General features: G+C 45.4%; 1 protein-coding gene across 2 annotated transcripts in view; it reads left to right on the plus strand.

Moving 5' to 3' along the window:
• LOC146865675 (2'-5'-oligoadenylate synthase 1-like) overlaps window positions 1–24,428 on the plus strand; it is a 158,884-nt gene that overhangs the window by 48,027 nt on the left and 86,429 nt on the right. For both annotated transcript variants that reach the window (XM_085632536.1, XM_085632537.1), the window contains one exon: window positions 429–619. In XM_085632536.1, the coding sequence (XP_085488662.1) occupies window positions 429–619 (191 nt within the window). The remainder of the gene's footprint in view (window positions 1–428; window positions 620–24,428) is intronic.

Here is a 24,428-nt window from a genome sequence, read left to right on the forward strand (position 1 = left end):
TGTAATGACGACGGCGCGACGTGTGTGCTGATCGTCATTACAGGGAAAGCAGGCGGGTGGCCTCGGGAGCTGGGGAAGCTCTTCCCCAGCTCCCGAGGCTCTTTCATCAAGAAATGCAATCCCTCTGGTGCCCGCACCAGAGGGATTGCCATTGCATGTTTCATGACGAGCTGGACTCGTCATGAGCGCACGAGCACCGTGTGCCATGACGAGTCCAGCTCGTCATGAGCATGCAAGGGGTTAACAACATATTTGTATCAGTGCAGCATTTTTGCAATCTGGCTGCTGATTTGCGAGAACTGCCAACTTTAGAATTGTGTTTCACAGTGGAGATACAGGTTGTTTTTCACTTAGTTTTGATATTAGCTGGGTTATTTTCCCAGTAAATACTTCAGCGTTAATTATTTCACATTTCTTTATTTGTCCAGCACAAATGTCTTTAGGCTTCTCACAGGACTCCATTTTATATTACAAAAGTCCCAAGCAACTGAAAGAATTTATTGAAACGTCTCTTCTACCGGTGCCAGAAGCCTTGAGATCTGCCTGTGAATCGGAAATGGAGGCTGCGATCTGTGCGATCAGAGAATGCTTTCCACTTCCAGTGAGTCGACTGACCAAGGTAACGTTTATAGCAGTTTGTAGAGGGGTGGTCACATGACTGCACCCCAAAACACTGGGCCTGAACATCATGCATCACGTGTCACACATACAGTGCCATTTGGACTCAATGATATTTATTTCTGGCGATTTTAATATGCACTTTTTTACTCGTAATAACCACAATATACAGACGAAAACGCTATCCCAATTGAATAATTCACAGTTTTTAAAATGTATATTGGATGTTTGTCAAACCCCTACATTTAAAAAAATGGGTAATTCTCCTATTATTGACTATTCAATAATCTCAAATGAGCTAGTAGCTCGCTCTGTAGCTACCGTGGAATGCCAAGGATAGGAAGTGACCATAATCCGCAAATAATTTCTTTGGCACTTCCGTTGGATTACTTACCAGAAGCGAGAATAATCAAAAATATTCCTACATCATTTAATCTGAAAAGGATGGTATGGAATCTGAGAAATAAAAAGGACATATTGAAAGTTTTATCTTCTTTAATCGAAAAAGCTAAAGAAGAAACAGTAGCAGGAAAAGCTATGGTTGATTTTTGGCCTCGTTTGTGTATTGCCCTTGTGGACCATTTTCCTACGCAGTCAAGTACGAAAGGTGCGTCTGTGAGAACAAAAAAGCCAGGATGGTTTACTAACCAGCTGCTCCAGCTGAAAAGAAACCTTAATAGAACAACTAGGGCATTTAGCAGAAAAACGAAAGGATCACTTACATTTTTTGAATCACAAGAATTGTTAAAGCAAAGAAAACGATATAAGAATGAAATATGGAAAGCTAAACAAGTGTACTTTGAAGGAATCTGGACCAAATTTCATCATTCATGTAAAATAAGAGATTCAAAGACATTTTGGGGCATTATTAATAATCTTGAACTTGGCAATAATAGAGGGACCAATGCTAATATTGTAGAATCAAGTTGGGCATCTTTTATCTATAATCTTTATGTTGCTCCTTCGGTTGGTCACTCTAATCTTAATGGCGTTTGCCAAAGAATAAACTAATCGGGAAGCAATGAATTCAGGAGATTTTACTCTGGGCAATGTAACGAATGAGAAAAATCAAAGGATGATGGTTCGGGCTTCGAAGCCTTCAATCCGCACAGCATTCAAGACAACGAGCCTTGGCCTGTAGTGTGGGTTAAAAAGGCAATAAGCAGGATAAGATCAAATGGAGCACTGGGACCAAATGGAATTCCTAACTCCCTATTTAAGGCAAATCTAAATCAGTGGCCAGAGATTTTAACATATTTATTTAATGAGGTTCGTAAATCGGGAACTGTCCCTGAGTCTTGGCAAGGAAGCATTATACAGCCAATACACAAAAGTGGCCCACAAGACAATCCGGCTAACTATCGTCTGATTGCCCTAACGGATGTAGAAGCAAAAATATTTGCGAGTTGCCTTCTTGAAGAATTGGAAGCATGGGCATTGAAGAAAAATCTAATCCCGATTTTTCAAACTGGCTTCAGAAGGGGCGAATCGACAAATACGAACTTGATCTCATTGTCTTTACAGGCCGATAGGGCCAAATATAGGAAACAAAAGTTGAATATATGTTTTATTGATTTAAAAGCCGCCTTTGACTCAGTACCACGAAACCTATTATGGGCCAAGCTTATGAATTGGGGTATCCCCAATCACCTTTTAGATATGATTAAGCTTTTATATACTGACACTTGGGTCCAGATTAAAGTCGGCGATTGTAGAAGCGCAACATGCCGGCTAGAAACAAATACAGGTCTAAAACAAGGCTGTGTTTTAGCCCCTTGTCTTTTTAATCTTTTTATGTCTGACCTCCCTACCCAGTTTAAAGATGTTAATGCCCACTCCCCAACTATATTAGCTAAATATATAAAATATTTGCAATATGCTGACGATACCATTTTATTGAGTCATTCAGCTATAGGTCTAAGAAGAATAGGTGACTCTTTTAATCAATATATTACCCTAAATGGTCTCAAAATAAATGCTAAAAAACCAAAAATAATGACTATAGGAGGAAGAAAATCAGATATGAAAGTATGGAACATCAATGGATTATCTATTGAATCGGGAAAATCGTACAAATATTTTGGAATTACATTTGACGATAACATGTCTTTTAGGCAGCATTTTAGTAATCTTGAGGCAAAGGCAAAATCCTTATCATTTGCTTTTAGAAAGCTAAGAGATAAGTTATCATGCTCAAATCACGTGCACCTCTTGAAGGTAATGAAAACCAAATTGATTCCATCTTTGGATTACAGCTCGATAATTTTTCGAGGCAATGATGCGAAAATCCTTGAAGATATCCAAATAAAAGTATATAAATCAGTTTTTAGGATTCCCAGATACATAGGCCGTGCCAATGTAAGGTTAGAATTTGGTCTGAAAAGACAAACCTTGGCACGGCAATCTACTTACTTAAAAACGTTATTGTCATTATCACGTTCAGAAGAAGGTTCTCTCGAAGGCAGTGCTGGCATGAGATACTGAGGAGTAAGTATGCAAGTAGTTGGCGTTCATTTTTATATGAGTGTTTACTTAAATTCGAATGCCCAAATCTAGAAGATGAAATTAGTAGTAAATCTGTTTTAAAAAAAACAATAAATCAATCAGTTAATCTACTGTCAACTATAATTGATAACGATGAGCTTAGGAAAAAATCACTCATGGTCAGTTGCCAACTCTTTTAGCAATTTGAAACCACAACCGTATTTGTTGACTCATTTAAAACTGTCATTTAAGAATAAATGTATGCGAGTACGGTTTGGGAGATACCCAACTAAAGATGGATTTCCAAAATGGGAAAAAAAGTGATCCTCTAAATTATGTAGGCTGTGTGGTTCATGTGATGAAACATTAGTACATATTGTAACTCTGTGTCCCCAATTGCTAGGCGAGCGGAAATTCCTCTTAAGATCCGTTTTTAATGAATTGGGGGTAAGAACTTGCAGAAATGCTATCATCACATGCCTTACTGTCGCCTTGAATGATTTACCGATTTGTTAAGTTTATTCAAATAGCTGAAAAGAAACTATTATCCTGTGAAGAATCGACATTATAATATAGGGATAAATATTATTGAGGTGGTTGTAATTATGAAATGAAAACTAAGTAGTTAATTATTAAATTGCTATAGTAACTGTCAATCAGTATATTACAAATATAACAATTTCCAAGTATATTTACAATATATAATTTTAGGACAATGTATTGTATATTTTATATTATTACCACCAGTCAATCAAAATACGCCTAGAGAAAAAAAAAAGTTGCATGCATTATAGTCGTGATATTACAGTTGCAATGTTGGCACAAATGCACTTTACTTTTTGTTGTTCTTGTTTATTGCCGAGTATATTGATAACACACAATTTTAGGGTTATTTAAAGTATATTTTAAATCATAGCTATTAGGAATTGTTACCACAAATGCACCTTACTACCCAATGTCCTCTATCTCTGCTAAGTCAACTGTTTTAAGTTTCCTTTACTTAGTGTACATAATGATTTTGTAAACTTTGTTTTTATGCAAATTTAACGCAGTAGCCGCCAATAATAGGAATTGGTCAATTATTCCCATGCTCTATGTGATTTTGATGCTATATTGTTGTTTTATTCTCATTGTATATGTGTGGTTGCTATTGATTGTAATGGTTTTAATTAATCGACCAATAAATTTACACACACAGCATACAGTGCCATCTTCACAATGTTTGGGACCTGGGTTAGACATACTTTGAGACCTCCTGATAGGTAGAGAGAGAGACAGATAGGTGAAGAGAGATGTGAGGATGAGAGACATGAGGTAGAGACAGAGGTGAGTTTAGAGAGAGTGGAGTTAGAGAGTGGAGAGATTGAGGGCTTTGAGAGTGGTAACATTCAGGTAGATGGTGAGGTCCAGAGAGAGGTTCTATTTAGAGAGTTAAATGAGATGTGGAGTGGTGAGACAGTAACAGAGCAGAGAAATACAGTAAGAATCATCAGGTACAGAGAGGAGCTAAAGAGATAGACATGCATAGGTAGGCGCAGAGAGGTAGAGAGAAGTCAGGTTAGGAGTTGGATAGATAGCTGGATGGAGAGGTGTGAGGTCGATATAGGGGCGGAAGAAAGAGGTCTTATAGAGAGAATTAGAAAACGATGGAGAAGGCCCATAAAGGTGTACAGACTTTGTGAGAGGCAAGAGACAGAGATAAAAAGAGGAGTCGGATAAAACAGGCGAGTAGACATAAGGAGAGACCAAAAGATTACATTTTTTATTTCATTTGCAACAACTGTCTATGAGGCCAAGCATTCTATGCTGCCAGATTAAAAATGAATCTTTTCAGTTATCACTTTACAAGGGGATCTCCTTGAAAGCCGTGGGCCCTAGGCAATTGCCCACTATGCCCATTATATAAAACGTTTCTGCACACACACATAAGAGGCATAGCTATCATTGGGGCAGCCAGTAGAGTGGCAACGGTGTCCAGAGATGGGTACAGTGGCAACAGTGTCCAGAGATGGGCCCAGTTTGCCCTGTACTGTTTTAGTTCTATTTCAGGGACCTATTCAGATTTGTAGGTCTCGCCTGAGACAGCACGCATGCAAAAATCAACAGTTTAAAAAAAAAAAGGGGGCTTTTGTTCTGCCTATTACTTATCATTATTTGGCTTCATTGTCACTCTATTGACGTCTTTTTCATTGGTGTGTGCATGTCTGCTTCACCCAACTGATTCATTTCCTGATTAGTGATCTTCAGCACTGCTTAAGCTCGGATTGTGGTGCTTTATTTTTTTGTAAGTATGTATTGTTTGTATGTTCTTTTTTTGCATGATCCTATGCAGCTTTATCCCATTTTTTAGCTCTTTTTATGGCCCTTCATTCTTGCTTTTTTTGTCTTGGGCCCCCTGCTCCCTTCGCTCGTTGTTTCCAGATTTTTTTAAACTTCACTTTCCAGTAAGCTGGCTTTCTCCAGCCAGACCTGTTTGAGCCGCATAACAAAAAACAACACAATTTATTATATTTTAACAAAGTTGCATGTTGCAGCAGTCACTATGGGGCATTTGTTTGACCCATCCGCGTTTTGTTCGCATTGTGCCAACTGGTGATATTGGCGCTTGCCTAAGTGCATTTGTATGCGTGTTGTTAGCAGTTCATAAGTTGTACTTCTCAATACCACACCATACCATAATCATACCATAATATACTATACATTTTAACAGTCCAGGACCTTCCACACCATACCTGCTATACAATAACAGACCATACCATACCATATAATACCATACCATACAAAACAATGACAGTCCATACCATATCATACCACACTATACAATAACATACCATACAATAACAGCCCATACCAGTCTATAAAATTACATACCATACCATACTCTATAATGACAGGATGTTCCAAATCATACCATTCAATCCCTTTACCTCTGTCTACCGCTGAGCCCTCAAGTCTAGTCCTCTAATCACCCTTACCTCCTTTTACTTCTACCATCCCTAAAATCACTTTTTTAAAGAACCTGATAAGTATGTTATTTTTTTTCTTCTTTTAAACGTACTTGCATGGGAAAGGTCCTACATGAGAAAGACTGTGAGGTCAATACTGTTTCCTCTCATGTAGGACACATATTTTGGGAACACTGTCAATTGTTTTATACCCTTCAGTATGTTTGGCAGGCACCTTTGCCTGTTTAACAGTTTGCTCCCTTTCGCACACCCTATACTTTAGGTTTCGCCTGAGACAGCACATGCAATGTTGCTTGCAAGACTTTTTTTCTTATTTAGGGAGCTTAAAGACCACCAATTGCTTACCATTGGTTGGCTTCATTGTCACTCATTTCCTTGCTTCTCTCTGGTCAGCGAGTGTTGGCTTTACTTCCTCTATATGTGTTTGTTCCTACGCTGGACATTGCCTAAGTACTGCTTCCCTTGCTCTTACAGTGCTCGCCATTTTCAGAGGTAACATTTTTTCTTTTACTTGCACCCCCTTCCTACCCACCCCCCCACATTGTTGCTTGCCCTATCTACACTCTCCTCCTGCGTTGTTGCTTATCCGGTCCGGCCCTCACCATTGCTGCTTGCCCCATGCACCCAGTGAAGAAAAGGGGTCTGTATTAAGGAAGACAGAGGAAAAGAGAAAGACCGAGGAAAGGGTTAGGGATGAGATTGAAAAGAAGGATGGAAATGAGGAGACCAGGCTGAAGAAAAAGAAAAGCTGGATAGAATAAGGAATTTTGAATGATGTAAGCTGAGACACAGCTATTAATGCCGCAAGTACAACGAAGTCAGGGTCCAGGAGTTTGAAGGACCCACAGCACACCAATGATATATGCATTTTAATACCAGCTTGGGGTCCATTTTCTTTGCTTACATTATGCCACATGACATCTAGACTACAACGCTGACATGGATGTCAATTCAACAAAATGTCACAGTTGCGGAAGTGACATCACACACTGTTTGACTACTGATGAAATCAAAAGCTTTGAATTGTTGACTCATATGTAACCCCTCACTACCTTTCTTTTTGCTACTGTGAGTCACGGGTGTGGTAAGGAGTGGAAATTACAGAGAGTACACAGGGCATTTGGAGCAATATTTTATTTCTCCTACTTTTGCTGCCTTCATTACTCCTCAGAATCGGGGTTGCAAGAATTGGTCCAGGATGCTCTAAAGGGGATGTCATGGGTAGTAGATGCCACCCCAGTTGATGTTCATGAAGAAGACAGATCATTCTGAGGCACCCAGCAGAAGAGACTCAAAACAACAGACCAGCAATTATTGTTTTCGTGGAACATAAAAGGGATTGCTAAACGCTAATGCTTTGAACCATAGGCAAGAAGGGGCACGGGAGAACAAAGTCAACCAAGCTCCATGATGAATTATTCTGCAGCGAGCTCTATCAGGCCTCCTGTCTTTGGCACCAGATGCCTCATCCTGGATATAGATTTGTGCCTCATACTAGATATAGATTTGTCTGAAATCACTGAAATGAAGATGGTCAAAGTGATGCCTTCTTTTAATGATCTATGTGGCTCATAAAGCATATGTTACTCCAAAAAGTGAGAGGCTCTCCAAAATGGCAATTGCTGTGGTTCGATTAGTCACACACTGCTAGCGTGTGAGTGCTGTGCAGTATGGTGCACATTTTAACTGAGAGCAGAGAAAGGTGTGTGAATCTTAAAACACCTGGCCCCTGCTTCTTTTGTAGTGATATATTACAAAAAGTTCCCAGTTGCCCCACAAAAAATAAGCAGATGGTGGCCATCTTGGAATGAGGAGTTGACCCTGCAAGGGATGCAGAGTGCCTGCCTCTGAAAAATAGCCCAGACCTTAGCCAGGGGAAGGGCGCACATGTACAAAGGCGTAAAAGGAAGGAGAAATGAAAGCATTTCTCCTTTGTTGCGCCTACTTCAAAAGGGTGCAGTTTTCTGATTCTAAACCCGGTCTACTTTATCTAGTAAATAGGGTTTAGTGTCAGAAACCTTGGGTGGTTGCATGGGAATGCCCATGCTCCATCTATGGTACCAACTAATGCAAAGCAGCAGTGGCGTAACGAAACTTGAGGGGGGCCCCCCTGCAGGATGCGTGGAGGGGCCCCCTCCGGACTCAATCTGGAGCTCTCCAGCAGAAGTGCGGTGCTGAGGGGGCCCCCTGGAGGTTGGGGGTCCCCCTGCACTGCAGGAGCTGTGGGAGCCTGTGTTACGCCCCTGGAGACTGGAAAGACAGTTGTGTCACTGCAATTTCAACTTTACCAGTACAACTAATGGCAAAGCCACCAGTATGTGTAAGTCTACTCTAAGGAAGGCCTATAGAGCCCTACAGCCGGGAGCTTTATATTGTTAAGCAAGGCACATAGGTTTATATATGGCTTAGCTGCAAAACCTCTAAAAGTAGTCGTTGTGCTGAGGAAAGTTAGTAGCCCCATTGGCTAACACAGGGTTACCTGCTGGCATCCCGGCCTGGTTAACTTCTGAATGGGACTACTGCTGGATCCAGCACCTTCTGGTTGGCTGGAGGTGTGCCCCCAGCCAGGCAGAATCCACCTCTCCTGTCAAGGGCAGGTTATTACACAAACTGTACTACCCACGCTCACCCTCGGGTAGCTTGGCACTGAGCAGTCAGGATTATTACAGAGGCAATGTGTAAAGCAAAGGCATAGCATGCCACCACGGTAAATACACGGCACGCCACAAAAGAGAGACATCACACTAAATATTGTTTTTAGTCAGCACACACATTAATCAATGCAACATGAATATCATGTATTTATGGGCATAAATCACACTTGCCAATATTATTATCAGTACTAGGCCCAATCTTGTTGATAGGATTTCAATATATGCACACAGGAGAAAAAGTTGTATTCTAAACACCACACAGCACCCGTATCTGGTGCAACACGTTGTCAGTCTCAAGCCCACCTCCACAATCCTGTTACTGCACTATCACACAGTTTAAGGGTGCACCTTAGGCTGCAACGGCATCAGTAATATGTATATACAAAGAAGGATAACACTTTTTAGCAGCACCGCAGGCCTGGGCAACCGGGGTAAAACCGGTGTAAACTGTATGTACTTTTGGCAGGAAATCAACATATAAACTATCACCGCCGTTTAGTATTGTTAATCACAGGTGGTCCACAGACTGTCACTCCAACACACTAACTCACTCTGCACCGTTCCACGATGCAACAGGTACCAGCCCAGTCTGTACCGGACACTCTCGTACACATACACACGGACACCCTAATGTGGTGCCTCTAATACTGTACTGCTCGATTTTCCCGGCCTTCCGGTGTTGCAGAGCAATCCATATGACTTCAGTCTCTTTCCATCCGAGTCTAAGGACTGGAGTAGTGAGTAGGGCCTATCTATTAGACATTTGTGACACCATCCCGTGCTCCTACCCTTAGCTCAGGGCCTACACACATAGCCTAGGGGATAGATTCGTTAGCCTTGAGGATAATTTGCCCTATAGTGAGGTTGTTTCATGGAGCTGTGTTGAATTCAGGCCTGGTAGGCCTTAAACGGGAGAGACTCCATCTTTCTTTCTGCTCCGGCAGCCCGGGACCTTTCCAGAGGGAGAGGGATGTTTTAGTTATGAGGTGTTATTCGCTCGGAGAGAACCGGTTCAGGCCGGCCCTTATCGAAGGATTGTATTTTTCTTCATGCCGAAGACACTACATCAGGCCGGCCGGCTGGGAAAGTGTCCTTGGTACGGGGAGGTACAGGAATTTGGTGGGCGGCAGGTTTCGAGCTGGAAATTTCCATGAGGGAATGCACTTCCATATTAGTGAAAGTCTGAGTGAGATAAGGGCACTTGCTTCTAGACCATAGGCGGCATCTGGCCGTTAGCAGAAGAGCTATTACTTATTCCAGGGAAGACTGATGATGAACTTGGATCCAAAGAGGAGAGGGTAGCCGATAAGGACGAGGTTCCAGTGACTCGGAGAGGGAGAAGGGAGCAGACCCACAACTGCAGAGGGGTGACTTCCAGGCTAAGCCGAGGCATAGACGAGAAGGGAACCTAGATGACCATTGAGTACAGACGACGTACCCTCAAGGTGAAGTCGATCCCTTTTTCTTTGAAGTGTATAACTTAATCTTTTACTTTCCTTGCAGGTTATATATGTATGATGTGTTCCGTAAATGTGCATGTGGCATTTAAATAAAGTATTTAGCTTATTGTACGTTAGCATGTGTTGTGTACTTTTGTATAGGAGGATAGCCTATTCTTTAGTCAGAGTTTCCTTAAAATGAACAGAGGTTAATCCTGGTCAGGTAAGTGGTAACTGGATGAGGGGGAAAACAAGCCCCTCGAACTAGAGAACAGGTTGTGCTCAACTAATAGTCTTTGTGTGATCTGATATATGGTAACCCCGATTCCCCTGTTGTGTACCGCAGTAACAATAGGATGAGCTCGTGCTAAGGCTGCCGGGTAGGTAGGAGATTCTGGGTCTGACTGAGGCCGCGAGATCGTGTGTGTCGCTGCCGAATGGGTAGGAGATTCTGGGTCTGACTGAGACCGCGAGACTTTGTGTGTCGCTGCCGAATGGGTAGGAGATTCTGGACCTGACTGAGGTCGCGAGATCGTGTGTGTGTGTCGCTGCCGAATGGGTAGGAGATTCTGGGTCTGACTGAGACCGCGAGACTTTGTGTGTCGCTGCCGAATGGGTAGGAGATTCTGGGTCTGACTGAGACCGCGAGACTTTGTGTGTCGCTGCCGAATGGGTAGGAGATTCTGGACCTGACTGAGGTCGCGAGATCGTGTGTGTGTGTCGCTGCCGAATGGGTAGGAGATTCTGGGTCTGACTGAGACCGCGAGACTTTGTGTGTGTCGCTGCCGAATGGGTAGGAGATTCTGGGTCTGCCTAAGGCCGCGAGACTGTGGTTGCTGAGATTGCGAGGCTGTGAGGTATATAATAGGAATTCCCTGTCCTTAGGTGGTACGTATATATGTGGTTATTTGGGTGTAAAAAGACCCTAGGGAGGGGGTAACGTTCTGTTTTGGGTCAGAAGGGCTCTGTAGAGCGGGTTCCACCCGATCCGAAAACCCAAGCAGAACAAATACCCAGCATGTCAACGGATAACACACTGAAGACCCCATGGCTCCAAGTCTCCCACCACCCTCCTATTTAAACCCACTGTCCCCCACACCCTGGATGGAAGATCACCAGCCCCTCCCTCCAGATACTAGGCCACACGCGATCAAGGTCACACTTAGTCTGGGTCCCTGGAAAGCAGGTGGGGATAAGTAGTCTAAATAAACAAGAGGTAGAAGCAAACAAAGGGGTCTTGGCGAAACTCGGGAAGTTCACCAATATGTTGTAAAGCAGAAGCAGGTTTGGGGCAATAACTGGTTGGAAACAGGGCTCCGCCCAGGCCTTCTGACACCAGCCCAGTTCTGAGAAGCACAAGGGGGTCACTCAGTGTCTTGACCTGCTTCTGAACCTTCTCAGAAGTGTTCCTTTAGTCTAGTCATTTACTCTTCCACCTACCAGGCACCAAGACATCTCTTGGAGGGCCAGGTGGGAAGAGGGCAATTGGTCCACTGTGATGAGGCCTGTGATGGTGCCAGGAAGGTACAAGCGATGAATGGGAAATAACACAGGGAAACCACAGGGTCTGAGGAGCACCCCTTCTGGTACACGTTGATCAGGGTCATGCCCAGGCAATCCAGGCACAAGGTCTGGTGTGTGATACGATGAGATGCACCAGACACTTCAGTTCACACAACGAAGAGTTGCAAATTCTGTGCCTCCCTGGAAATAAAGTCCTCTGTCCGGCACACGTTGATGTAGGTTGCGCCTACAGCGAATCCTCCATGCACGCCAGCCCACTGCTGCACATTGCGTCTTCCATGCATGCCAGCACAATGCTGCACAATGCGTCCACCATGCATGCCAGCACACTACTGCACAGAGCGTCCTCCATGCACAGCATGAATCCAGATAACACCAGCATGCCATGATAACCACCAGCCTTTCCTTCACTGAAAGCCATTCAGTGTAAAAAACACCCACACAAAATGGTGCTATGATTGAGAAGTCTTCTGCCTCCATGACACTAATTGGGGTTGCATGGACTAAATGTACACAGAGCCCTCCCTCCCCTGTGTCCCTGAACTGTTGCTGTACAGATCAAGATGCCCACTAGCGTGACTTCTGGTAGACACACATATGGTGTATTTGCATATGTGCTAATTCTGTACAGTTTTACTGCACTCAGTAACACTGCATGGAATTAGTGCACATATAAGTACCACTACCAGGCAAAATCATGGGTGTGGTGTACATACTTAGAGTATGGAAGTGGCGTTTGCAGATGCTGCCAGTTTTGCCCTCTAACAACAAATAGCTTGTAAGAAGGCTGTAACAGATTTCTACTTACTATATCATCTTCAGAGCCATTATACTGAAACTTCAGTGGCAGATTTTCTTATGCATTTATTTACCCATGAATTTATTCATATAACCCACAAGGTAAACATGTGAGGCCGGCATTTTATTTCAGGGCACACACCAACACTATGTGATATCCAGTGGTCGAAGTGGCGGAAAAAAAGTAGGGGAACTGTGGGCGGAGAATCAGAGGGCAGGAATAACCCGTAGATTGGATCAGTGGGCGGAGTCAGAGGTGTGGCAGGAAGAGCAAAATATCCCAATTTTTTGTATTTGTTTCCCATTTCACTGACCAGTTGCAGCTTATTACGTTATTTATTTTAGCCAATGGATACACATGTTTACTTCAGGTTTAATATGAGTTATTGACATTAAAATACATTCACAAAGTGGGATACGTTTCCAATCACAGAATGTCCAAATATCCTTAAAAGTGGAATCGCAAGCCATTTGTCTCCCAGCCATGGAGTTTCTGTCATCAGCGCTTCTCCTCCCTTTTTCCACAAGAGCAGTTAAGACATGAATGGCAAAATATCCTATTTTGCAATTGTTTTCCACATAATTATGGCTCTGCTATGTTTGCCACATAATACATCATCTGCATAATGTGATGATTTTTCACTAGTAAATTGTTTATAGCTCAAACGGATCAAAAGTTCCTAAAAAATGTGACTTGTGCTACTGTGAAGTGAAGGGCCCTTTGCAAAGGTTGACTGGTCACTTTTCTCACTGCTGCAGTTGTATGTTCCACTGGTACTAATAAGGAAAACTCTTTGCAGAGACTGTTAGCATGTGCAAAAATCACAAAATAATAAAGTATCAGAAAATGTACAGCACCACTAATACCAATGTAGGGTGTCAGAGCATTTTACATCATACATATTACACAGAGACAATCAATCTCATGTGTGTAAATCACTGCATAGGAAATGTTACATAAGACAAAGGACTACAAGGTGGAGGATCACATGACAACCATACTAGTAGGCAGCATAGTTTAATAGTGATTGGTCTGGAGAAACACAAACTCAGAATTTAAAGCGTAATGCCATGGTTGGTGGTTCTCTTTAATAATCAGAATTGATTTCTACCCAAATCAACCCTTTTTCTGCAACATTAGGATAATCAAAGACTGGGGAAAAAACCATAACTCTCTATTTTATACCTTGCAGTTTGCATGCAGCTCTTACACAACAATTAAGAGCTCACTGTTCCATTTTGGGATTTTAACTTATTAACTGCAAGTAACAATAGGGTCTCTCTGACAAAAGCCGTAACCCACTGACCTATTTACATTATGTGTACTTTGTGATCTGCATGGTACATGTTCTTAGCAGTCGGCACATTAACCCTCTGCACTTCGTTTCCATGAGTCAAAACGTCCACTAGACAAAATACCATCTCTCTAATAAGAACATTAATCACTGGAGTTATCATGACATGTTTATTGTTGCCGAAAATTGTTGGAGGCCAGGAAGCAGGCAGCAAGTGTTTTCAAAACCATTTTATACTTGCAAACAGGACGCCCCCACCTAAAGTCAGCGCCAGCTGCAGTCCATGCAGGTAACAGCGGTGGGCCCAGGTGAGGGGGGATTTAGAGGGACGATCAGAGGGAAAATTAATTATTTATTTAATTTTCCCTCTGCATCATCCTTCGAAATCCCCTCTGCCCCACCGTTGTTACCTGCACGGACCGCGGCTAGTCAGTGCCTGGTGCAGTCAAACTGCCCTAGAGCCACCCTGTTCAAGGGTCCTGAGACCTCAGTGACAGAGTCACTGTCACCCTATGGTGTGCTGCTTCATAGGCCTGCCTGCAAGACTGGAGGTGAACTTCAGAATGAATTGTGGTGGACAGGCCTTCAAGGTTAACCTACACTTGCCACTGCTAAGGTCTACCTGCGGGTGCTAAGACACCAGGGATTTTAAGATCTTGTGGGGCCTTCTAAGGTTTAGCATGGGAATGTGCTCCCTCAGGGGGAATGGTCTGGTGGACTGGTCATGAAGGCTGAACCTGGTTCCCCAGTTCCAAATTCAGCAGCTCTGATCATAGTGCCACATCCTGTCCCCCACTGAACACCAGACTGCCCCACTGAGAGAAACTTGCACTGCACTGACCCACTATAAACACTTGGATGCAACTCAGTTCAAATTATACACTAAATAGGAGCAATATGCTGCCTAAAAAAAATTAACAACATCCTAGAAAAAGCAAACACTCATAGAGAATGCAATATTAAGTAAAGCATGTGAAATGTAATTAGGAACAACATGGTTACCTTTTTCTTTTTACACTCATTATTCAGAAATTATTGAGTGCTTTAGCCTGAAAAGTTAAGTCCATTACTACGGGGTCCAGAAGGGACCCGTTTCAATGCCCATTGCTTATATCCTTACAAAAGGTAAGCAGTATGGTTTAAAAAGACCACGTTTGTGAATACAGAGCCGCAGTATGCATTTTGTTTTCCAATTCACCCATCAAGCAGGTATTTCAGTACCTCCAGGAATAGTGCACGTTCCCACCCAGGTAAAACAATGTTGTCCAAAGAGCTAGGAGAAAACAAAAGTAGCGCTTCACTGGAAAACACTGTAAAGTGGCGCTAATGTGTTTAGGGGTGAATAACTCAATCTGGCCACCTTGCAACCACTCTCTCTTGCTTTAGTTAGTTATTTAGTTATTTTTCATATTTTGAATGTTTTATTTCTCTCCACCCCGAGGCTGCACTTAGAAATAGAAAAATGTCGGAAAAAGCCCACGTATCCAGCAAGTGTTTTTCTTTTTTGGATCCATTTCACAGGGGAGCAAGTAAACGAAAGGAAGAAAGAGAAGATAATATGAGTTTCTTGATGTCTCGGTTTTACTAAATGAGGAGGAGCGCGACAGTAAGAGAGGGAAGAGCGAGGGGGAACAAAAAGGGGGTGGGGGCAGCTGCCAACGGCAGGGGAACTAGACAATGTATTTGTCTTCTTTGGGCACGAAGGAAAAGACAGAGTCCTTTTCCTTCTCTATCCGTTTCGCCGGTACTGATATCGCTTAGCAGGTTAATGTGTGTAGGTATTCGGCCGGCTGGCTGGGAATGAAGAGGATTGCTTGCAGCCCGGCTCCACTGAGTGAGGGGGCCCCTGGAGCCCGGGCCCCCCTGCACCGTGGGGGCTGCGGGGGCCTATGTTACGCCCCTGAAAAGCAGTGCTATGCGCTACTTTGTGTTACTTTCACGGTATTTCTAGCATTAAACAAGCTTAGCACTTGAAAGTATATATTAGAATAAAAGATTTTGTGCCGATTTGCATCACTTCTATGATGCAAACACAGCGTAAAATCTTAGTAAATCTCCCCCTAAGTGCCAAAGAGCAGAACAGCTACTGCAGCAACGCAGGAAAACTCATCTTCCAGCCTTCTGCACATGCCAATTTGTGTTACGTCCAGGGCCTGGCCCCCAGGGCAGTTTTAACAGTATTATAGACTCCCGGGCAAAGCAGTGCACTGGGCCCTGCCTACACAATCACTCACAGGAATAAAAATGCTTAGTGGAAAATTAGTGTTAAATTCTGCTCTGCATGGGGCCCCTATGCTTGTGGGGGCCAAGGGCAACTGCCCAGCATGCCCATGCGTTAAGACGGCACTGCTTGTCCCCAGAAGCAATCTGTTCCATATGGTGACACCCAAGTGGTAAATAAATGAAGAAGGGTTTCCAGAAGTTGTAGGGCTCTCAAAATCCTCTTCTGACGCTACCACGCCTGTTTGCAGTGGCAGACCATTAGCTATGAGGGTAATACAACTGATATGTTGGAATGTACCATGAGACTTGAATAGTAGAAATATAGAAAATATTTTTCAATTATTATCTAGCACCTTTGTTTGCTCAGAGAATATCTGTGGTGCTTCTGCACTGGACTCAATGTAATATGTGGTGAATAGTCCCGATTGTATCTAGCTTAAATAGATATGTGTGGGGAGTAAACACTGAAATCTTCTTGTATTGTTGATGAATTATTTGTTACAAATAAAACATGGAAATGGATAGCGGTACATTTGTCGTAAGGATGCCATTGTTTTTCTATGGGCTGCCTTCTATATGCCAACTACACATTGTATCTCGATTTTGAAGTAAACCTGTCATTTTGCTGCTTGTTGGTTAGTTACATTTTTGGATGATCCTACTAATGTAGAAGTAGAGAAATTCTGCAGAATAAACATATATGGAACAATGACTAGGCCTGGGAAAATTGTAGGTATGACTTAAATGATGCATACCGTCAGGCAAGTCTGCAAACTATATGATAAGGTATCCAATATTTGAAAACCTGTAAATTTGCATCACTGTGCAATCTCAGGTGGGTTGAAAATAGTGGGACAAACTATTGACTTTTATGAAATTCTCGAAGAATCCAGAAGTACTCCTGCAAAACTAAAGCATTCATAGCTTTAAGGAATACTCACATGCATAACATTTAGAAATTCCTTGTAGTTTAAGATCTGTAAGAATCGTACATTTTGTTTTTGTATGGGGAAAATCATTTTCTCCAAGGGCCATTTCCACTCAAGAAATGGACAACCAGAAGTAAATATACAACCGTTTCCATAGTGAAAAAATATCTGCAAAGGATGTGTATACCCAAAAACCTAATTATTTTTTATAGGTAGACGTCCATGATATAGCCACTGTTAGACCTGGCACCTTGGCGTGAGTCTCCCTTCCACTTTTTGTCGCTGTGCCTCATGTGTTTTTATGGTGTTGGCCGCTCAGAGCACTGTGCCACTGCCAACCAGTGCCACAGTGCAAGTGCTCCCTATTTAAAATGTATATGTTGGTTGGATTCCATGATTGGTTTATTTGGTTTACTGTCAGACCCCAGTAAAGTGCACCAGGAGTGCCCAGGGCTTGTAAATGCAAATGCTGCTAGTGGACTTGCAGCACTGGTTGTGCCACCCACAGAAGCGGCCTGGTAAAATATATCTAAGGTCTGCAATTGCAGAACCTGCATGCAGTCTGGTACTGTCATGCTGACTGGGCAAGTGCACCCACTTGCCAGTCCCTAAACCTTTCCTTAACTTCATATCAGTCACCCCTATGGTAGGCCCTAGGGCAGGGTGCATTGTAAGCATAAGGTAGGACAAGCCCTGATGTGTGTGGCATGTCCTAATAGTGAATTACAGGCGTTTTCGTTTTCACTATTGTAAGGCTACCTGTTCTCCATAGGCCAGAATGGGCTGTTAGAATTGTTACATCCTATGATCCTAACAGACCCAGGGAACATGGTAGAAATTCGAGTTTAGTATGCCTGAACTCAGAATAATAAAATACATCTTTTAGTAAAGTTTATTTTAATATTCTGTGTTTGCAAATACCACTTTTAGAAAGTTGGTATTTGCTTGCTTGACCATTTCAGCCCGCCTCTGCTGTGATGTGTATCTGCCGTTCTGGTTGTGTGAGTGACAGGACTGGGGAAACCCAGAGGGGCAGGGCTAGGCAGCCTGGTGGTGAATAGGAAAAATTGGCAGTCAGATGGGTGGGAGGAGTACACCTGAGCTCTGAATAGGGTTGTGCTCTGCTACCACAACGCTGGCTCCACCTCCTGCGGAGCGGCTGATGTCTCTGCCCTGCACTCTGAATAGAAAGGCAGAGTCATGTCAACAGAGTGCTCAAGAACTGGTTTGGACTGGGCAAAGGCCCCTCAACCCCAGAGGAACAAAGGAATTAGGGGTATTAGTATTGGGACCCTGCTCCCAAGAAATTAGATCAGATCCTGCTGAAACAAGAAGAACCTCTGCCAGAAGAGAAGGAACTGGGAAAGCTGTAGGAGGAGTAACTGTCCCTGACCTGGGGGATTGGCCTGCAGTGGTTGCCTTGCTGCTGAAGAAGAGGAGAAAAGACTACAAAGACTTTTATTTCAACTTGTGCTTAAAGATCTCCAAGGGCTTGAACTGAGCTTGCCCCCTGAACAAAGTCCCAGGACCAGTGGACTTCATCCCCAGCTCCCCAAAGTCTTTTGGAAGTGCCTGCTGCTGTTGTTGGGCCTTCTGAGGGACTGCGTGTCGCAAGGAGCTGGAAGCGCGACGCAAGGGAGAGAAGCGTGCCGCCGGCGGAGCTGTTGCCGTCGCATCTCGCAGAAAGTGTCGCCGTTGCAGCATCGCATCGAGCGGAAGCGTCTTGCATCATTCCGTAAGTGTCTCGCAACGCTGAAGAAGCGTGTCGCCATCGCAGCCATCGTAGCTGTCTCATTGCACCGCATCGAGAGGAGAGTCTCGCATCGAGGAGGAAGCGTGTCGCCATCGCAGCCATCGTAGTTGTCGCATTGCACCGCATCCAGAAAAGCGCCTCGCATCCACGGAGAAGCGTGCCGCCGTTGGAGCCGCTGTCGTCGCATCTCACAGAAGGGGTGTCGCCGCTGCAGCATCGCATCGAGCGGAAGCGTCTCGCAACGTCGGAGAAGAGTGCCGCTGCCAAGGCCGCTGTCATCGCATCTCGTCAAGGGTGACGCCGCTGCAGCTGACACATCGAGTCGAGCCTTCTCGCAACATCGGAGAAGCGTACACATGTGGAAGATCCCGTCTTTTTTTCTTTTGCACCAAGAACTTCAACGCATCTGCATCGCTGCAACACTTTCGTTGCCCTGCGTGTCGCATCTAAGGTACATTGACTTAAAGTGTCACATTTAAGAACTTAAGAGAAACTAAGCAATCTTCTACCAACTAAGCAACCGTATTGTGTATTTTTAATCGTTTAATGGTCTTGTGATAATCCTATATAAAGCTTTCTTATTTTTAATATAAATACCTGTGTGGTGTCCATTTGTAGTGTTGTCACTTGGTTACTGTATGTGTTCAAAAATGCTTAACCTATAGCGCTCTGAGATAAGTCTTGTCTGCTCGCGCCAAGCTACCTAGAGGGTGAGCAAGGGGTTGTTCTAGTAGTTGTTCTAGTAGTGTAACCCCTCATCCTCATGCTGACAAGTACCTACCTGTGCCAATCAGAGAACCCGGATTCTAACATTGGTGGTCAGCGGTGAGGATTCTGTATTTGCATTTGTGACTCATGTACAGTGATTGGTGAACACTACTTAGTGAGTGCAGACCTTAAACGCAACCAATACTTGTTGGTAGATTTCTCTTGGACTGTCTATTTTTGAGCACTGCCAAGCTTTACCATGGTGGAGAAAGCAGCATCCATAATCTCTGTTGATACTGAATTTAAATGGGAAGAAGAGAAACTAGACAGCTACACGTTATCACAACTGAAATTCTTTTGCAAGAAGTTTAATGTTTCTAAAACTGGATGTAAAAACAAGGCACAGTTCTACATGGCGCTGAGGGCCTGGGTAGAAGCAAGGAATGCCAGTGATGATGAGAATGCAGATGAGCAACTGGATGAGCCAGTGGGCTCAAGAGGAAGGAGATCCCCTTCCCCTGCAGGTAGCAGTGTCTCTAACAAAAGTTTATCTCCAGAGCAGTTTGCAGACAGGAAGGACACCAGAGCTCATGAAATGGAGAAGGCCAAACTAAATGGACAGTTGGCAATGGAACAAAAAAGATTGGAAATGGAAGAGAGAAAAATGCAAATGGAAGAGAAAAAAATCCAAATGGAGCATGACAGAATAATGGGGAAGCTGGAGTTGAAAGCCCAGGGCTTGGGAAGCACTACCTCTGGTGGCAGCACACCCCCAGTGCAGGTAGAGTCCAGAGTGTACATACCCAAAGATGTAGTGAAGGACTTTTTTTAAAATGATGACATAGGGCAGTGATTTAAGGCCTATGAGGTAGCCATGTCTTCCCACCGGGTCCCTGAGAAAGATTGGGGAGCGGGGTTGTGGGGACGGTGCCTTAGTGAGGGGCGGGATACACTGCTGGATTTGCCTTCAGATGACTATAATTCCTATCCCCATATGAAGGCTGCTTTGATGTCTAGGTATGGGTTGACCCCTGAGTTGTATAGGTAAAGGTTCAGGGGTTGCACTAAGATTCCAAACAGTACGTATGTTGAGTATGTGACTTTTTTTGCAGAGCACTGGATGGTTGGGTGAAGGGTAGCAAAGTGAATGATTTTCAAGGGCTTCTTGATTTAATGGCATGGGAGCACTTGTCCAGTAATTGTTTTCCTGAGCTACGCCAACACCTGATTGATAGTAGGCTGACTAACCCTAGGAAGCTTGCTGAGGAGGCGTACCGCTGGGTCAGTACCAGGGTCCATAAGGGTCAAGTGGGAGATTCCGCCAAAGGTGGGCAGGGTCCCCAGCAGAAGAGTGGGGGGGACAAGGGTAAACAGAGGCGGTTCCAGAAGAGGCCCCAAAGTAATCCCCAAGGGAACCAAGGGAAAGGTTCTCAGCCTCCCCCACCACAGAAGCCGACCGAGGCCCCGACAGGTACACCTGTTCAGAAGGGGCCCATCAGATGTTACAAGTGTGGTAACATGGGGCATTTTGCCTCTGATGTGAAGTGTCCATTATTTGGTAAACCAGCACCCACTGGTGCTCCATCCCGGCAGGTGACTAGTGTAGCCCTGGGGGAGGAGATGAATGTGGGTGGGGTCCCTCAGAGATGTCCCTTGTCTCATTAGGAGACTGTGAAGTGGTCCCCCAAACCCAGCTGCCTGAGAACACTAAGAAGTACAGGGAGTGGGTGACCATAAATGGCCATAGGGTTGAAGCTCTCAGAGACACAGGAGCCAGTGTGATGGCTGTCAAGCGCCTCCTGGTGTCTCAGGAGCAGGTTGTCCCAGGAGCATTCTATCCGGTTGTTGCCGCCGACAACACCGAGAGTCACTGCCCAGAGGCTCAGGTTCCCTTTCAGTGGGGGGGGGGGCGTCTATGGTACTCTTCAGGTAGCTGTGAGGCCCGCCATGCCTGTAGACTGTCTGTTAGGGAACGACTTGGAGAGCTCACCTTGGGCTAAGGTGGAGCGGAGTGCTCACCTGGAGATGTTGGGTATGCCTGATTGGGCGTGTGTCACCACACGGTCCATGGCAGCCAGTAGAGGTACTCAAGAGGTCCTGGAGCCTGAGAGCGAGGCCCAGGGACCGGCCTTAAAGAGAAGGAGCAGGGGGCGCAGGAAACCGGCCCCTGAAGTTCCCATGGTCCAGGAGGGAGCAGACCTTGAGGGGGATGCCCTGGAACCTACAGGGGAACAGATAGCTGAACTGGGGGACCTGCCTGAGCTGACCCATTGGCAGCAAGAAGGAGGACCCTCCAGGGAAGAATTCTGCAGGGAGCAGAAAGAATGTCCTTCTCTTGTGGGTATGCGGCAGCAGGCTGCAGACCAGGCCAACGGTGATCAGTATGGAACACACTTCATTTACTGGGAGAACGACCTCCTGTATTCTGAGCCTAAGGTTGCTGAGCCTGGGTCAGCCTGTATGCTGGTGGTACCCCAGCGCTTCAGAGCCTTCCTACTGGGGCTGGCTCACGATGTGCCATTAGCAGGACATTTGGGGCAGGACAAGACCTTTGAAAGGCTTGTCACCCACTTCTTTTGGCCCCAAATGCGCAGGAGTTCAGATACTCACTGCAGAACATGCCAAAATTGCCAGGCAAGTGGTAAGAGTGGAAGGAAGCAGAAGGCTACACTCCAACCATTCCCTGTAGTCCGTACCCCATTCCAGCGAGTGGGGATTGACATTGTAGGGCCACTGGACCCCAGGACAGCGATGGGCAATAGATTCATCCTGGTCCTGGTGGACCATGCCACCCGGTACCCGGAGGCCATCCCTCTGAGGACAGTGACGGCCCCCGTGGTGGGACGTGCGCTGATGGGAATTTTCTCCCAAGTGGGATTCCCTCTAGAGGTGGTGTCTGACCGAGGTACCAACTTCATATCTAAATATATGAAGTCCCTTTGGCAAGAGTGTGGGGTAACCTACAAGTTCACCACACCTTACCACCTCCAAGGAAATGGGTTGGTTGAGAGATTCAACCGAACCCTAAAAAGCATGCTAATGGGTCTTGAGGAACCCATGAGGCGTAAGTGGGACGTCCTCTTACCATGCCTGCTCTTTGCTTACAGAGAGGTGCCACAGAAGTCTCTGGGGTTCAGTCCCTTTGAGCTGCTGTACGGACACCCAGTGAGAGGACCTCTAAGTCTGGTAAAGGAAGGCTGGAAGCAATCTCCCAGGAAACCTCCCCAGAATGTATATAGTTACATGCTGGCCTTCAGAAACCAGACTAGGCGTTTCAGGGAACTTGCTGAGGTAAACCTGGAAGCCATCCAGGAGGAGATGAAGCGGTGGTACGACCAGAATGCCAGTCTGGTAGAGCTTCAGCCTGGACAGAAGGTATGGGTCTTGGCCCCAGTGGAGCCCTGTGCGCTCCAGGATAAGTGGACCGGTCCCTTTGAGGTGGTCGAGCGCAAGAGTCCGGTTACCTATTTGGTGAACCTGAAGTCTCCTAGGAACCCCTTAAGGATCCTACATGTCAACCGCCTCAAACCCCACTTGGAGAGGTCCCAAGTGGGCATACTCTTAGCGACAGATGCTGGGATGGAGGAGGAGACCGAGCCTCTTCCTGACCTCCTGTCAGTCAAGGAGCAAGATGGGTCAGTGGATGGTGTCATCCTCTCTTCCGCCCTGACCCCTGAGCAACAGAATGATTGTCGCCAGCTGCTGGGACAATTTTCTGATCTGTTTTCCCTGGTTCCCGGTATCACTGATTGGTGCGTCCATGATGTGGACACTGGGGATAGTACACCTGTGAGGCACAAGGCCTACAGGGTGACTGACAGGGTAAGGGCCTGCATCAAGGAGGAGGTCTCCAAGATGTCTGCTCTTGGGGTAATTGAGTCTTCAAGCAGTCCTTGGGCCAGCCCAGTGGTCTTGGTCCCAAAGGCTGCAGCGCCGCGAGCCACACCCGAACTCCGGTTCTGTGTGGACTACAAAGGACTCAATTCAGTCACTAGGACTGACGCACACCAAATCCCCAGAGCTGAAGAGCTCATAGATCGGCTAGGGGCTGCCCACTACCTCAGCACGTTTGACCTAACGTCTGGGTATTGGCAGATCGCCTTGACCGATGGGGCCAAAGAGAGGTCAGCATTTTCCACCCCTGATGGGCATTACCAGTTCCGGGCTATGCCCTTTGGGATGAAAAATGCCCCTGCCACCTTCCAGAGCTTGGTCAACCAGGTGTTGGTTGGGCTGGATTCGTTCAGTGGAGCCTACCTGGATGACATCGCAGTGTTTAGCTCCACATGGGAGGAACACCTGCGCCACCTCTGGGAAGTGTTGATGGCGCTGCGGAGGGCAGGCCTCAAGATCAAGGCGAGTAAGTGCCAGATCGGGCAGGGTTCAGTGGTGTACTTGGGGCACCAAGTTGGGAGTGGCCAGGTGGCACCCTTTCAACCCAAGATAGAAACCATCCTGAATTGGGAGTCGCCCAAAACCCAGATAGAGGTGAGAGCCTTCCTAGGTCTCACCGGGTACTACAGGAGGTTTGTCAAGGGGTATGGCAACATTGTTGCCCCCTTGACAGCGCTGACTTCAAGGAAGGTGATCTGGACTGACACCTGTCAGAAATCTTTTGAGGCCCTGAAAGCTGCTATGTGAAGAGTTTATCGTTCAGACAGACGCTTCAGAGCATGGTGTGGGGGCTGTTCTTTCACAGATTAATGAAGAGGGCCTAGATCAACCTGTAGCCTTTATTAGCAGGAGGTTACTACCACGGGAACAGAGATGGAGTGCTATTGAGCGTGAGGCATTTGCTGTGGTCTGGGCGCTGAAGTAGCTAAGACCCTACCTGTTTGGGTCTCACTTCCGAGTTCAGACAGACCACAGGCCCCTCAGATGGTTGATGCATATGAGGGGTGAGAATCCAAAGCTGTTGAGGTGGTCCATTTCCCTACAGGGTATGGATTTCACGGTGGAACATCGCTCTGGTACAGATCACGCCAATGCTGACGGTCTGTCCAGATTTTTCCGCCTTAGTGATGAGGAACTCCCTGG

The sequence above is a fragment of the Triturus cristatus genome, chromosome 2_1 (assembly GCF_964204655.1).
Source record: "Triturus cristatus chromosome 2_1, aTriCri1.1, whole genome shotgun sequence".
NCBI classification, from domain to species: domain Eukaryota; kingdom Metazoa; phylum Chordata; class Amphibia; order Caudata; family Salamandridae; genus Triturus; species Triturus cristatus.